The following is a 16,377-nucleotide window of genomic DNA, read 5'->3' on the forward strand; positions in this document are numbered from 1 at the left end:
CCACTTTGCTTGTGTGGATGGGGGAATCTGTTCAGTTTTTTTTAGACTGATTAAAAAGAAAAAAAAAAGATCCATGTATGGCCAGCCCTATCAGAGACACCAGAACACACACCGATTGTATGCATTAAATGCTTCCGAGACACTGCAGGAACACATTCGATTTGTAAACACATTTCAACCAGTATGTACTGTCAACTTTGATTAGGACAGAAGTCAATGATCTCGCAGCTTGATTCATAACCAAACTCTGTTGCAGATGCAGCGAATGTTCATTTGTTGAATGCAGGCTAACCCGCATAAACAGAGGGCAATAATACAGGGCACATTTATGTGTTAGGTACAACGTTTGTGTTACATTAAAGCAACTGCTTACAAAGACTGCTTATGTTGTTTATCATGCAAAACAGCAGTAGATTACAGGCCTCCACACAACTTAAATAGTTAGAGCTGGCACAGTTTACACCTGATATGTGAAGCCTGTGAACGCAGAAGAATTTTGGGTGTGAACCTCTCTGAACAATTGCTCAGAGAATCCTTTGGTGTTGACATCAGCATTAAACTGTCCTCCTCCCCACATTCCATGTGATCAAACTAAATCAATATGTATATTAAATCTATGGAAGTACAAATGAATGCTCTAAAGGACTAGATAATATTGTGACAGTGGGAAGGTAGTATTTGCATTTCAGATAATGTATCTCTGTTGCCCTTACCTTCAGATTCTAACTGTTTCAGTTGCTGGGAGGTGTGAAGAAAATAGGATCTAAGTATAACAAATGCAATGATCACCGGTATGGTAGCCAAGAAGATATAAGGTTCCAGTAAAGAAACCACTGTTATCGCCCCAATCACAATAAGGACCAGCTAGAAACACAAAGAAAGTTACATGAGATGCAAATTGGGACATATATACTGTATAGACATACAACGATTGGCCATAACTTCATGAACACTGACAGGTTAAGTGAATAACATTGATTATCTAGTTAAAATGGCATCTGAAAGCAGGTGGGATATATTAGGCAGCAAGTAAATATGTTGTCCCTGAAGTTGAAAGGATCTGCTACTAAAGGTTTGGTTCCAGACAACACAACATACCTTAACAGGTCTAGTGTTTTTTTGGTGGCAAAGGGTGACCTACTCAATATTAGATGGGTTATCATAAAATTATATCTGATCAGTGTATATTAGACAAGCTATTTAAAACCTAAAGTAAAACATTTAGAACATTATTTAACCTAATCACACTCCTTCGTTGCTTTCCTTTCCCTACTCCTTTTTTGTCTCAGTACACCAATGAACCAGTGTAAGCGTCCACCTGAAAATGTGGTAGGGATGATCTGAATTCTGTCAATATCCATATATAAGTGCTCAGGAGTCCAAAAGGGCAGGATATTGGGGTAAGTAGTTCATAACTTCAGTTAATGTATCTCTGTTGCCCTTACCTTCAGATTCTGATGCCGGCGTACACACAACCGTTTTTCGCGATGTGAAAAATTACATTTTTTTTATGTCATTAAAAACGATCGTTTGTGGGCTCCAGAGCATTTTTCACGACGTTAAAAATGGCCATTAAAAATTTAGAACATGCTCTAAATTTTCACGTCGTTTTTAACGTCGTAAAAAATGGCCATGTGTGGGCTTTAACGACGTGAAACGACAGAAGCAAGTTATGAGACGGGAGCGCTCGTTCTGGTAAAACTAGCGTTCGTAATGGAGATAGCACATTTAACAGATTGAAAAGCGCGAATCGTCTCTTACCAAACTTTTACTAACACAAAATTAGCAAAAGCAGCCCCAAGGGTGGCGCCATCCGGTAGTGCCGTTGTATGTGTTGTACATCACCGTGCTTTGCTAGAGCATTTTTTTTCACGATCGTGTGCAGGCAAGGCTGTCTTAACAGTAATCGGGTTGAAAAAAACGTTGTTTTTTCTAGACCATTAAAAATCTCCGTGTGTACGCGGCATGACTCCTGCTCCCCTGACATCTCCTTCCATTCTTGCCTCCAGGATTTTTTTTAATTCTCTCATCCTCTGGAACTCCCTATCTCAATCTGTCTAGATATCTTTGACTCTGTCCACCTTTAGGCAATCTCTAAAAAACTCCTCACATTTAGTGAAGCCTACTCCACCTCGAATAAGTGAACTTTTAAGGTTTGTGCACATGGATCAAAATTTGGATCTGTTGGTGACTCTGCCTGTCCATCAAAAGTTGATCGATAGATTAACTTCTGTTGAACAGGACTGTTGGAAAACCTTCATTCAGTCAGCCGCAGTACTGATCAGTGTATTCTGACAGCGGAGGAGTCCCGCTGTCAGAATACAAAAGCACAGTGGGTAGAAGTGGGTAGAATTCCTCCATCCACCTCACCTAAATGGGGGAATCTGTTTGACTGGCCAGCTGAATGAAAAAAACTCATTGGCCCAGATTCAAGTAGAATCGCGCAATATTTGCGTGGGCAAAGAGCAAATTTTTTTCTCTGCGCCCACGCAAATATTGCGCTTTGCCCGCGATTCACGGAGCAGTTGCTCCGTAAATTGCGCGGGCAATATGCTAAGCAGCCGGGCGCAAGGCTGCCTAATGTAAATGATCCCGCCGGGGGCGGGAATCATTTAAATTAGGCGCGCTCCCGCGCCGAGCGAACAGCGCATGCTCCGTCGGGAAACTTTCCAGACGTGCATTGCGGCAAATGACGTCGCAAGGACGTCATTTGCTTGTAAGTGAACGTGAATGGCGTCCAGCGGCATTCACGGTTCACTTACGTAAACGACGTGAAATTTGAACGTCGCGAGCGGGAGGCGCAGCTATACTTTAGCATTGGCTGCGCCTGCTATTAGCAGGAGCAACCTTATGCTAAAGGCGCCGTACGGAAACTCCGTACCTTGCGTACGCAGGGCCCGCGCAACTTTTGTGAATCGGTGGTAGTATGCAATTTGCATACTACACGCCGATCACAAAGGCCGCGCCCCCTAGCGGCCAACGCAAGAATGCAGCCTGGGATGTGAAGGCATAAGGAGGCTTATGTTTGTCACATCCTAGGCTGCATTCGGTGTAACGAGGTTCCTGAATCAGGAGCACTCGTTACACCGGAGCAAGGTTGCGCGGGCGCAAGTGCTTCTTGAATCTGGGCCATTGTATATACCCAGCTTTACTTTTTCCATCAACTCATCCCCACACAATATCACTTTTTGTGTCACTTGCCCCTTTCTCTCAGTCTGTAGACCATGAGTGCGCAACCTGTCCCATCATGCCTCTGCCTTTGGGAGTCATGCTTGTAATTGTCAGCAGCTTGCAATGCATCATGGGACTTGTATTTCAGGCACAGATGGAGGGCCACAGGTTGAGCACCCATGCTGTGAACTCTCATGAGCAGGGCCTTCCCAATGTTCTTGCCTTGATTTTATTGCAACTTTACTGTCTTGTAATAATCAATTTCAATATGCAGCAACCCAATGCAACAGTGTTATGTGTACAGGACTTCCCAAACATACTATCTGATTGGCTCACTGCTTTTCAAAGTCAGCACAGAGCTTGATGTCAAATTGCAGGTATCCCCTACAACAGAAGTTTTGACATTGGCACAATATCTTTAGTCTGAGCAACAGAGTACTAGGCCTGCAGAATTTTTTTTTAGTACAACCTTGAGACTGACTGGGATGAAAGCATTCTCTCACTTAGCAGTCAGAGTCAAAAAGGGCATATGACTTGCATCATTTACAAAACAGAAGCAAGTAAAACTGTGCAATCAAATTTGCCAAAACTTTTCCAATGTATACAGTTGACCTGGAGAGGATTGTTTTTCCCTAACAAAGCCAGACCTTTACTTTGCGGTAATAACAATAATAATCATCATCATCATAATAGTAAGTTTATTTCTGGGAGATGATTCGCTAGTTTGGCAGATTGTTCCATTGATTTGCACATGAAGATGCTGAAGCAATCATTAGCTATGGGAAGACATAGCCTAATTAAAAAAAAAAAAAAAAGCAGACATGAAAAGTTCATCCCTAACTATAATTTTCTATTTTTCCAAAATCTGCAAAACCACATTTTTGAGGAATAGGCTCACCTGTATGAAGTCAAAAATAGTCAGCGGAAGAAGATCATCAAGTATAGCCGTATCTTTTGAAAATCTGTTTAAGATTCGCCCTGCAATATAACACAAAGCTCTGTGACTAAGAGCTACATTGCAACTCAACAAGAGCTGTGACAAGAGCTAAAAAAAATTACGGTATGGTAAATTTCATAGATGAAAAGTGAATTGTTAAAAGAATGATGAATATAATGTGTGATTGAACAATCCTCTAGTTAGGCTTCTAGGCTAAAGCTAGTTTTTGGCTTCACTGCAGTCAGTGCAGCAGTGATCTATTACTTTTGTCTGATCAGGGTTTCCTAGCTGGGTGTTTGATTTCTCCCACTTGGGAGAAGCTTTCAGAATACAGGACAGGGAGAGTCAAATGATCAGTATGAATATTTATCATGCCCCAGCCAATCCCTGAAAGAAGACACCCAGAATGTGACTGGAAAGGTGATAAATATTTGGGAGTTATAAAAGTGTTCTTTATTCTGCAGGGTTCTTCTGGGGCTGCTACTTAGACAAGAAATTGCAATCTAGGCCCCATCAGGAGCTGAGCTGAGGGCCTGGAGAAGATTGTTTGTGGATTTTTGTTGGACTACACTGTCCTGCAGTTCTGGTCCAGTGAAGGATATTTTTTCTCCCTCACTGAGGATCCTGGGTGGCAGAAAGCTCCTGGGATATTGAGAGTAGGACCTGATTTGAGACTGTAGTGTGTGCCTGCCCCTATAAGCATTTTCTACTATTAATGTTTGTCCTCCAATTGATTCAAGTTCTTCAGCACAAGACATCCCCTAGATGGAGCCATTATTGTCGATGTGCATGAAATTGTTAGTATGACTGGTTTACTCCTGCAGGGACAGGGCTACACATGTTTTAATATAGCTTATAATTTTCTGTCTATGTTATAAACACTACCAAGAGATTTCCATATGTAATGTAATGTAAATATGTAACTGATTTTGAATAAATACTGTAATTGCCTAATATATTTAATATCCTGCTGTAACACTACAATATTGCCTCACTTGTGACAGTCACTGTAAGCCAAATTAACTGTTTCATTGTCCTGGTGATTAGGTGATTGGGGATGAGCCGAACACTCCCCGGTTCTGTTCTCACCAGAACTTGCAAACAGGCAACACATTTGTGCAAACACCACTAAAAGTCTATGGGAAACGAACATGAAAAATCAAAAGTCCTCATTTTAAAGGCTTATATGCATGTTATTGCCATAAAAAGTGTTTGGGGACCCGGGTCCGGCCCTATAGGACATGTATCAATGCAAAAAAAGTTTTAAAAATTGTATTTTTTTCAGGAGCAGTGAATTTAATAACGCTTAAAGTGAAACAGTCCATTACCAGGCCCTTTGGATCTGGTATGGATATTAAGTGGAACCCCGCAGCAAAATGTAAAAAAAAAAATTGCATGGGGGTCCCCCCAAAATCCATACTGCGATCTCGCAGTTTATTGACGGTCTCGCCATTTATTATGGCGTGTTCCGCTGGTGCTTAAATTTCCCGGGAATGTCCCATAATGTTTGGTATTCGGCAAACGGTCGAACACCCGATGTTCGTGTCAAACGCTTATCCCTACTGGTGATACATGCAATAATTCACTGGACAACATATTGAAAATTGCACAATATAGGAAACAATAAATACCTGGATAGTTTTAAGGCTTCTCAATAACAAATAAAGGATAAAGCGCAATTCCAATAGGTCATAGGACAGATTGCATGGCAAGAGAGGAAAAGAAAAAAGAAAGAACCATAGAGTCATAAGCAGTGCCTATTATATAGCAGTTTTTTTACTCATGCTTTGGCAACCTAGAAACATACCAGCTCTCATTGTATTGAATGTAGACATTGGCGCGTGAAGAACCGCATGAAGCATTTTCTGGTGTAAGACCTTAGAGACAGATATGAGACTATGCACAAGAGGCAACCCACGAAAGATTCCCATAGCTAAAAGGGAGTCAGCCACGCCAACATAGATATAAAACACATAGTAAGAACTGGTAGAGGTCACGATTACTGGTGCATTGGAGTCATTCCGATTAGTGGTTGAATTGTTTTGTAAATTACTTCTGTATAAAAAAAAAACACAGGAGAGATATACACATGAATAAAACATCATTTTATACAAAACATAAATATACTAGCATAGTTCTTCTCTCCATGGGTTACGTAATTAAATTATTTCAAGTGCCATACACAAAGTAAAACCTTCCAGTTTACTTTCTCATTTTGGGTCTGGACTCATGCCGTCATTATGTCTCAAAAAACAGCTACATTCAGGCTCTAGTGGCACTCAGAACTTCATCTTCATAACAACATACTTACTCCTTGATAAGCATAAGACCAACCAGTGAAGCAGCAACCTAAAATGAAAGACAGCATATATTAATTTTTCCTCCTGTAGATCTAACACCTAAAATGGCAAAAAAAACTGAAGATGGTATATGGAAAATACTAATGCCAAGCAGTCATTCCATCGAACAGTAGCTACACAGACATTCACAACTGCACCAGCTGTGTATGTATGAGTGTGAGTGTATGGTAAATGCAGACACCATTTGTGCTGGCATTATCTTGGAAGAAGAATACCAATTATAGCGAGGAACGCTACACGGAGATCAATCTGCCTAGAAGAAGCATCTACAAAACTATCGTAGGCCAGCTTTCTTGTGCCTGCCTCTCCCCACCCACCTCCACAATTTTTTTCTATAAGTTGTTCCCCTTTCCCCAACACACACAGAGAACATGCATTGACATAAACATAGAGGGCCAGATTCACAGAGATCGGCGTATCTCTGTGCGGGCGTAGTGCATCTCATATGCGCTACGCCGACGTAACATAGAGAGGCAAGTACAGTATTCACAAAGCACTTGCTCCCTAAGTTACGGCGGCGTAACGTAAATGGGCCGGCGTAAGCCTGCGTAATTCAAAGTTGGCTGGTAGTAGGCGTGTTGTATTATAATGAATCGTGACCCCATGAAAAGGAAACGCCGTACGAACGGTGCATGCGCGCGCATGCTCAGAATCACGTCGAATTTACGCCCTAAGATACGACGGCTCAATGGCAATGACGTGAACGTAACCTACGCCCAGCCCCATACGCTTGTTCCGACGTCCATACTTTGCATTACCTGCGCCTCATGTAGCAGGGGTAACTTTACGCCGGACGTAAGCCTTACATAAACGGCGTAGCTAAATCCGACGGGCGCAAGTACGTTTGTGAATCGGCGTATCTAGGTCATTTGCATATTCGATGCGTAAATCTATGGAAGTGCCCCTTGCGGCCAGCGTAAATATGCACCCAAGATACGACGGCGTACGGCAACTTACGTTGGTCGGCTGAAGCCATATTTCAGGCATATCTAGTGTTAGGAATCAGGCGCATAGATACGGTGGCGCATCTGGACACTTACGCTGCGTATCTGTAGATACGCCAGCGTAAGTGTTCTCTGAATCTGGCCCAAAGAGATAACACAAATACCGAGGATTTAGCAATGGAACAACTTGGAACATGTCCATAGAGACACAATCAATACAGAATTTTTGATTATGAAACTACCTTTTGAGATAGTGTATACAAAAAATTTGTATGTGTACTTACTAAGTCGAAAACTGCCAAGAGAGCTTTTGGTCGGGAAAACCGGCCGTGTGTATGCTCCCTCGCAGTTTTCCTGACAGGAAAACTGCCGGGAATCCCGTCAGGAAAATAGAGAACCTGCTCACTATTTTCATGCTGGGATTCCCAGCGGTTTTAAACCCGGCAGTTTTCCTATGGGGAAACACTGCGAGGGAGCATACACACGGCCGGGATTCCCGGCCAAAGCTCTCCCCGCAGTTTTCCCGCCGGGAAAACCTCTTGCGTGTACACAGGGGAACTTACTGAGCAGGTTCTCGGTTTATACCGTGTGTACAGGGCTTTATTGTTAAAACATTTATCAGATCTGGACTTGCCTCTCCTTTGATGACATTCTAATTACCTTAAATGGGTTCTACCTGCCCATGTAAGATTTACTGACAGAGACACAATCAGTACCATACAGAATTTGGTAAAGAACCTTCACTTTACTTTCATACCACTCTATACTGCCACTGTCTGGGAGTGAAGAAAATACAATGATATGCCTGCCCCCTTGTCCCTAAGCACTCACTCGCCTTCTTCTCAGTTACCTAACAGAGTGACAAGGGAGATAAGGAGTTCATGCAGCTAGTGTAGCCAGCGTGCAACTGAGCCTGTGTATTAGAGGAAGAGAGGCCGGTGTTTCAATTACATGTATTCCTATATCTCATTAAAGTTGAGCCCTGGACACAGGAACTTTCATTTAAATATTTTTCTCAATAGCCACAAAGAATATAAGTCCACTTTGTGTGTACCCAATTCCTTTGAAAATCCAGTTATTATCACCTAAAAGTAGTGGTGACATTATCACTGTGTATATAGCCTGTGTAGACTGCAAAGATTTGGTAATAGCCCAGCAGGTCCACCCATTATAGACTGTCTGCAGAAAAGTACAGGGTGACAGATACAAGACCAGGCACACTTTCACATTGGACTACTACACAAATCTGGAAGAAATACACAAAGCATGCCAAGATTGTATTTAGCCAATATTTGCTTTTCCCGCTATTGTAAAAGTTCAAAGATGGCTGCATCCAATCCCAGTCATGCTATTGTATCTGAGAGATGGATGAGTTAAACTTGAAAGAATCTGGGATATTTGAAACAATGAAATATTCTGTGAAGAACTGTATGCCTAAAGTACCTGGGTGCTATTTGGAAGTTCAAACACATTTCTTAAATCACCTGCAATAATTGCAAAAGAGTAGCAATCATTTGTTAATGTTTGAGCAAATGTCTACCTATAGTATAATATTTCTTTTTTTCACCTGGTTGTTCTGCCAGTATTCTGGTCCTAGGGTTACACTGTTTAGTTACTGTATTCTATTCCTGAAGACACAGTTGATTTACTAAATAATGGCCCGTACTATTCGAAAATCGAACGACAGATCGTCCGGTTTTTTTTTTGCACGCTAGTTGCATATCATAAATGTAGCGTTACTAAAGTTACGAAAATTCTCGTACGTCAGAATAAAAAATCGAAAGTGACGTCATGTGTCGTAGTGTATTTCTATTGTATTTTCGAACAACTGTACCGATTAAACGAAAATCGTACGATCTGGTATCATACGAGAATTTTTTTTTTCGATCGGATAATATCGGATGAACTGTCGTTATTGGCCCTCGAAAGCTCTGTACTAACGATCCAATTATCGTACGATCTCTTTGAAATCTGTATTTTACGACTGATTTTCGGATCGTGTCTACGGTCATGAGAGTGCAAAATCTGGTGTAGCTGCGTATAGTAGCCAATCAGTTTCTAACTTCAGCTTCTTCAATTAAAGGTGAAGTCCAGCCTGAGCTTTTTAGACTGGGCTTCTCCTATGGGTCACAGGAGTGCAATTCGTTTTGCACTCCTGTGACCCATTTTCAGTGGAGAGCGGTCTGAAGTCCGCTCTCCGCTGACGTCACTGTAATCAGTTGAGACACTGTGTCATGCTGACTTCAGAAGTCTGGATCCGCCAGCTGCCTTGACTGATGGAGGTCCATCAGCGCTCCAGTAAGCGTGGAGGACAGAGCAGGAGAGATGCTGACTAACGGTCAGCAGCTCTCCAGGGAGGAGTGGAAACTGAGCCATCGGCGATGTTTGGTGGCATGGTTCTCAGTGCAGAGGCCCCGGGGGACAGCTGCAGCATCGGTCTGATGCTGTATCCACCTAGGTAAGTATAAATCTAAAAAAAAAAACATACTTCTCTTTTAAGGGCCCTTTCACACTGGTGCGTTTTTGTCGCGTTTTCGCGGTAAAAATAGCGATATTAAAACGCTCCCCATGCCCCTCTAATTGAATGAATTAAAAAAAGTGGTAAAACGCGGTAAAATCGCTGTGTTTTACCCGATTTTAACGCTCTGTTTTTTACCGCGGTTTTTAATTCATTTCAATGGAGGGGGCATGGGGAGTGTTTTATGAGCGTTTTATAGCGCTATTTTTACCGTGAAAATGTGGCAAAAACTCGGCAAAACGCCACCCAGTGTGAAAGAGCCCTTTGTGTTAGGTCTACAGAAACACCTCCCTCTCCTCACCTCCACTACAGTACATAGAGAGAAGGTATTCAGTAGTTTACAGAAGTGAACTGGGCAGGGCTGTTAAACACTAATTGAGATAAAACAGCAGTGCACAAAAACTTTTAGCAACTATCAAACAGAAACAACAAAATGCTTTCAATGCTCTATTCAACAGACCAAAAAGAGAAAAAAATGGAAAGTGCATTGCTATAGTTTACATACATTTTAGTTATGCGTGATCACAGTGATACAATTTTGTTTGGTTCACTGTTACACCAAAGGAAGTATTTGTCCTGCCAGTTAATGGCTGCTACTCTTTTATATAAAAAACTCTGGACAATTTTTGGATTGGGAAGAGAACTGTCAATAGTCATTTGCATAGAGCAGATGACAGCAAAATGTCACAGTTGGTATATTACTACCCCTTGGTTATCTCAGCTACTGAGTACCACTTCCATGAACGAAACGGGTAAGCCTTTCGCTTAGTGTGCCATGGAATGCTGATCAGCTGCATGCTATTTTTTAAAAGACAGTTCAATTCCTGGGGGGCACTTAAAAGCTGCTATGAGCTGCTCAGCCATTTTTAGCACAATAGGGGAACTCCTTAAATAAACCATACAAGTTAAAATAAAATGCCTAGTGTTGTTTATATATTTTAAATTAATACCTCTGCACGAAAATAACCAGGACAAGAACAAGAACAATGATTAAGCTCTTGTGAGTGGTGATATATCTGAAAATAAGTGCTCCAGGTGGTAGTTGGTGATGTGCTGTCCGTGTCATCCAGGAAACACTCCTTTAAAAAGCAGGAAACATGGTACGGTTAGCTGCATGCATGTAATTCTAACTAAATGTATGTACATGAAAAAATGAGGGTTCTATAATAAGTGGTTAGTCTGTGGTTTAACATATAATTAATTTTTTTATTTATAACAGAGAGGCCGGCCCCTCTGTAGTAGTCCCAACCGTGCACCCACTGGCGCGGAGCGCCTGGAAAGGTGTAAAAATTGGTGCCCTGGAGCCCTGTGGGCACAGCCCCCCCATCTCATTTTCCTGTATATCGTAAGAAGAGAAGAAGAGAAAAGAGAGTAGACAGTAAAGTAGGACAGAAAGAAAATACAAAGGGAGCTGCGGTGGCTCAACGCGATTGGCAATGCGCTGACAGCCATTCACCTCTGCAGCTAGAGGTTCGGATCCCGGTCTCGGCTTCATGTGAATTGAGTTTGGTGGTCTCAGCCCGGCTCCCGGTGGGTGTGCTATGCAAGGTAAGCCTGCGCTTAGTACGCCCACCCCCCTCCCACAAAAACCACCACACCTACACACGCACTCTAAATTGGGTTAACACACGCACTTTGACCACGCGGTCTCTAAAAGAGAGGCGAAGGACTAATGGGGCTGGTTGAGCGGGCTAATCCTCTCAACTCCCTTATAGGGAGTCCCTCTGCCCCGTTGGGCTTCAAAGCGGAGCAGGTAGGGCGGGCTGTGTGGGAGGACCCCCTCACACACCCGCCATTGCCACCCGAGGCATGGAGAAAGGTGGCAGATTGCCTCTGGGGGAGGCCTGCCTACTCCCAACTCCTGCAGTCGGCTCCTCTCTCGAGTACACGCACAAAAAATACACTTTAAAAAGCAAAAAAAAGAAAAGAAAATACAAGGTAGCACCCACACCAAGGGGGCACCTGAGAAGGGTGTGAAAAAGAGGGGGGTAGGAAGGGGTAGGAGAGGCAGGCATGCCCGAACACGGACACACAAGGACACGTTCGCACCCATAGCAGCCGCATGGGGCGGGGGACAGGCGCTCTAGAGACCAGAGTTGTTCCTCTGAGGCTCTGTCCCTCATCAGAATATTTGAAAATGTTCCAGAGTCGCCACGTCTTGGAGTAAGCCTCCTGCCTATGTTGGCTTGTGTGGATCAGGTCCTCCATTCTGCTGACGTCATCCACTCTTCGGAGCCACTGAGCAACAGTTGGGGGGTGGGGGGACTTCCAGTTAAGAGGGATGCAGGACTTGGCCGCACCAGAAGGCTGTCTCACCACTGACCTTTTTTATACACGGGCCGGCGTATCTGTAGCATGCAAAAGGAAGAAGGCCGGGTCCTCTGGCACGTGGCGGACCTCCCCCCAGAAACTCTGCAGCCGGGGGAAGGACCAAAATATGTGGAGGATGGTGCCCTCTCCCCCTGACAGCGCCAGCAAAGCTCCGAGGTTGCCGGGAAAAACCTATGCAGCACCTCGTGAAAATTTTGTAATTTGTCTCCTGCGTCTTGGCGCACAGGGAGGATTTGTGGATAAATGTAAGTATATGTTGTTTTTGGTGGGTTGTAAACTGGCAATCCAGGTCTCCCTCCCACTTAGTGAAGAAGGGGATTTGACCATTTCCCGTTGGCGTCATCAGTAGGGAGTAGGCCATATGGGGCACCGTCCCAGTCTCTACACAAAGCTCCTCCCAGGCCATAAGAGGCCATCGGGAGGTGCTGGGGGTGGCGGTAGTCCGCTCAGGAAATGGCCGAGTTGATGGGACCTCAAAAAATCTAGCCTGTATGAGCCGGGAAAGGGTCTGTCAGTTCCGTATACGTCCTCCACCTCCCCTGTACACTGTAGTGGGTTGCTTGGTACAGCCCTGCGTCCCGCAGCTCATGGAATCTGTTATCACGCAGGCCTGGTTCGAATAGGGGTGACCTATCACCAGTGGAGAGTTTCGGTTTGCCAGGGAGGTTTTAGATAATATCTGTGAGCAGACACCGGCGGTGTTGCCAATCAGGGGGTGACGCTTAAGTGTGGAGGGTAGGTCTGCGTGGCACCACGGGATACCCTGCAGGGGTATGTCACTCTGGTCCTGTTCTAATTGTGTCCGAGTTTGGTATCTTTATTCTGCACCACTCAATCTACCTACTGAGGTGCATAGCGTGACAATATGCATGGATATCTGGCACTGCCAGACCCCGTGTGTCTTCGGGAGGTGAGGGTGGTTCATTTTAAACGCGGGCTTCTCCCCGCTCAGAGGAACCGTGAGAACGTGGCCTGGACTTGTTTAAAAAAGTCCCTGAGGATGCGAATCGGAAGGGCCTGTAGGAGGTAAAGGAACTTGGGTAGTATCATCATCTTAAGGATGTTACGCAGCCAAACCATGAGTGAAGCCCGCCGTCCCACGCTGTCACACAGCTTTTGGACGTTCTTCAAAGGGGTGGAAAGTTAAGTTTGAAAAGCTGGGCCATAGATGTGGGGATAAAGGCACCCAAGTACTCAAGGGCCGTGTCTGTCCACTTCAGCTTAAATCCATCTCTAAGATGGGTGAGCTCTTGACCCAGGATCCCCACGCCCATTGCCTCAGATTTGCTAAAGTTAATTTTTAAATTGGAGAGGCAGCCATACGTAGGAGGGCCGGAAGGGAGATCTCAGGCTTCGTAAGAGAGAACATCAAGTCATCCGCATAAGCGGATACCTTGTGCTGCGCCCCTATGGCCTCTATTCCCGTAATGTTAGGGTTATGTCGGGCGTGGCAGAGGAATGGCTCCAGGGTAAGTGCAAACAGAAGGGGTGAAAGAGGACACCCCTGTCTGGTCCCGTTTCTGATCAAGAATGCGTCGGAGAGTACGCCATTCGCCCTCACCCTGGTGGTCGGGGTCTTATAGGCCCATGGCTACCCAATTCAGCATCCTATCTCCAGGCCTTATATCTCAGCGTCGCAAACATGAATCTCCAGTTCACCCGACCAAACGCTTTTTCTGCGTCTGTCCCAATAAAGATGCCAGGTGTCCTACTGCTTACCGCTATGTGGAGTAGGTTGAGAACCTTGGTCGTATTGTCTATAGCCTCTCTTGTAGGGACAAATCCAACCTGATCAAGATTTATCAGGCGGGGCAAATATCGTTGCAGCCTAGTGGCCAAGATTTTGGTAAAAATCTTTAGATCCATATTTAGGAGGGAGATTGGCCTATAGCTCCCACAGATGGCCGGGTCCTTGCCCTCTTTCGGTATAACCGAGATGTGGGCAAGTAGCGTAGTGGTGTGGAAAGATGCCCCCGAGCCGATACTGTTATACAGGGTGGCGAGGTGTGGGCCAAGAGAGGAAGGAGGGACTTATAAATAGGTTGGTGAGACCATCAGGGCCTGGGTCTTTGCCTGGCTTGGCCACTTTTCAGAGCCCACTGTATCTCTCGCAAAGTGATGGGTTCTCTAGGAATTCCCGGGAGTCGGTTGGTAGTGATGGCATAGCGGCACGGTCTAGATAGTCTGTCATGTCTGCCTGCGTTGCCGGGGCTTCGGGTAAGTTATATAGGGAGCATAGAAGGTTCTAAATTCTTGTGAGATTTGTTGAGGTAGGGATTGCTTCTGTCCGGTAGCAGAATGGATGTACGGTATATAGGAGGCCGCTGCGCTGTGCTAGCAATGATGGGCCAGGAGTCTGCCCACATTTATTACCCAAATTCATATGTCTTCCTCCGGCAGACCTGGATCGCCGCTTTGGCTCTATACTCCAGAAGGTCAGTAATCTGCGAGCGAACTGTGTCCAGTTCCCCCCCCCCCCCCGAGTTGTCTGGTCGGGCCGCCTTGTTTTGTAATCTAGCAAGGAGTGCATCCAGTTGTATCGTCCAAGCCTTTTTCAATCTGGCGCCATGCTTATTACGGCCTTGTGCGCCTCCACACCACCCCAATGTCACTGTCGTGCATAATGTTCATCTCGAATAATGGCCGACTCCTTGACCACATCTGCCAGGACATCATGGTCCTGTAGGAGACTCTCGTTGAGCCTCCAAGGGGGCGTTGTCTCCCCTGTGCGTCTGTAAGAGCGTAACGCATTCCTATCGGGGCATGATCCGACCATGTAATCGATCCGATGTAAGTGTCTTTAATAGCATGTAGTTGGCCGTGGGGTGCAAACAGGTAGTCAATGCGTGAGTATGTCTTATAAAAAGGTGTAGTCACTCTCTCCTGGGTGGAAGAGGCGCCAGGTGTCCACCAGCTGCACGGAGTGTAAAGTCGTGTGTATCCGTTTGCGTATGTCACGCGAAGTGGGGGAGGACCCCCCAGATGTATCCTAAGATGGGAGGAGTGGGATGTTGAAATCGCCCCCCCACCACCAACTGTCCCAACTGCCACCAACTGTCCCTCTGAAAAACACATAAGATGATCCACCTGCCTTTTAAGGAAGGCGTCTTGATGGTCATTTGGGGCGTAAATGTTCGCCAAGGTCACCTTCCTGTCCCCGACCAATCCTTTCAGGTACAGGAAGCAGCCCCCCTTGTCTGTCTGGGAGTCTGTGAGCATCTATGGCACTCTAGAGGATATGAGAATGGTTACCCCTCTAGATTTAGCTTCCATATAATTGGATTGATAGGTTAGGGGGTAGTGTCTGTTCTTAAGGAATGGAAGATTATTTTATTTAAAGTGTGTCTCCTGCAGCATCACAATATCTGCTCTTGCCCGCCTCATATCGGAGAGCAACATCCGTCGCTTCTCCGGGTTGTTCAGGCCCTTGGCATTAAGAGATACTATATGGAGTGTGTCCATGTTCAAGGGAGCCGCCCAAGCGGTGCTGTAGTGGTGGAGGGGGGGGTAAGGGCGGGGGAGGGGGGGTAGCAGAGACCTAGAGTGGTTAAGAGAGGTTAGGAGGCTGTCACTAGAGTGTGCAGCGGCTGGAGAAAAACTAAAGTAGCCTTAAAAACAGCTAATGCGCTCCTCCGGAAATTTCCCCAAACGGGAGCGCGGTCCTAAGTGGGAAAGTGGGTGGACAGAGCCGGTAAGCAAACCCCCAACCCTCGCCACCCAACCCCGGCAAGTATGTATATGACAAAATGTAAACCGGTGAAACAAGTCAGGCATCACAAAACATTTAAACTGTAATGGGTACAACTTGAGAGCCATTGCATAAACATGAGCATGAGAGACATCAGCAAAAACAAACTAATAAACAAAACCAGAGCAGTGCCCATACGATTTTAGTAAATGGGAACAGTAAATCTAATTAACATAAGCCTGGAAAACATGGGAAAAACATGGAAAAGACATGGAAAAAAAAAACCCCAGCTCATCTCCCAGTTGGAAGGAACGCCACCCCCGACCACCACCCCCCGATGTTCGTACAAGTTTGTCAGCTTCTGAGTGCTTCCCCTGCCAGATCAGTACATGTCACGGGAGCAAAACGGAACAAAGAACCCTAAGGTT

At 45.0% G+C, this 16,377-nt stretch overlaps 1 protein-coding gene across 1 annotated transcript in view; it reads right to left on the reverse strand.

The window, feature by feature from the left end:
• Window positions 1–16,377, reverse strand: part of CFTR (CF transmembrane conductance regulator) — a 208,500-nt gene that overhangs the window by 38,539 nt on the left and 153,584 nt on the right. Inside the window, 7 exon segments of the mRNA XM_040343760.1 lie at window positions 714–864; window positions 4,070–4,149; window positions 5,916–6,163; window positions 6,420–6,457; window positions 9,655–9,663; window positions 10,889–10,951; window positions 10,953–11,009. Of these exon segments, the coding sequence (XP_040199694.1) occupies window positions 714–864; window positions 4,070–4,149; window positions 5,916–6,163; window positions 6,420–6,457; window positions 9,655–9,663; window positions 10,889–10,951; window positions 10,953–11,009 (646 nt within the window).

This window comes from Rana temporaria, chromosome 3 (assembly GCF_905171775.1).
Source record: "Rana temporaria chromosome 3, aRanTem1.1, whole genome shotgun sequence".
Taxonomy (NCBI): Eukaryota; Metazoa; Chordata; class Amphibia; order Anura; family Ranidae; genus Rana; species Rana temporaria.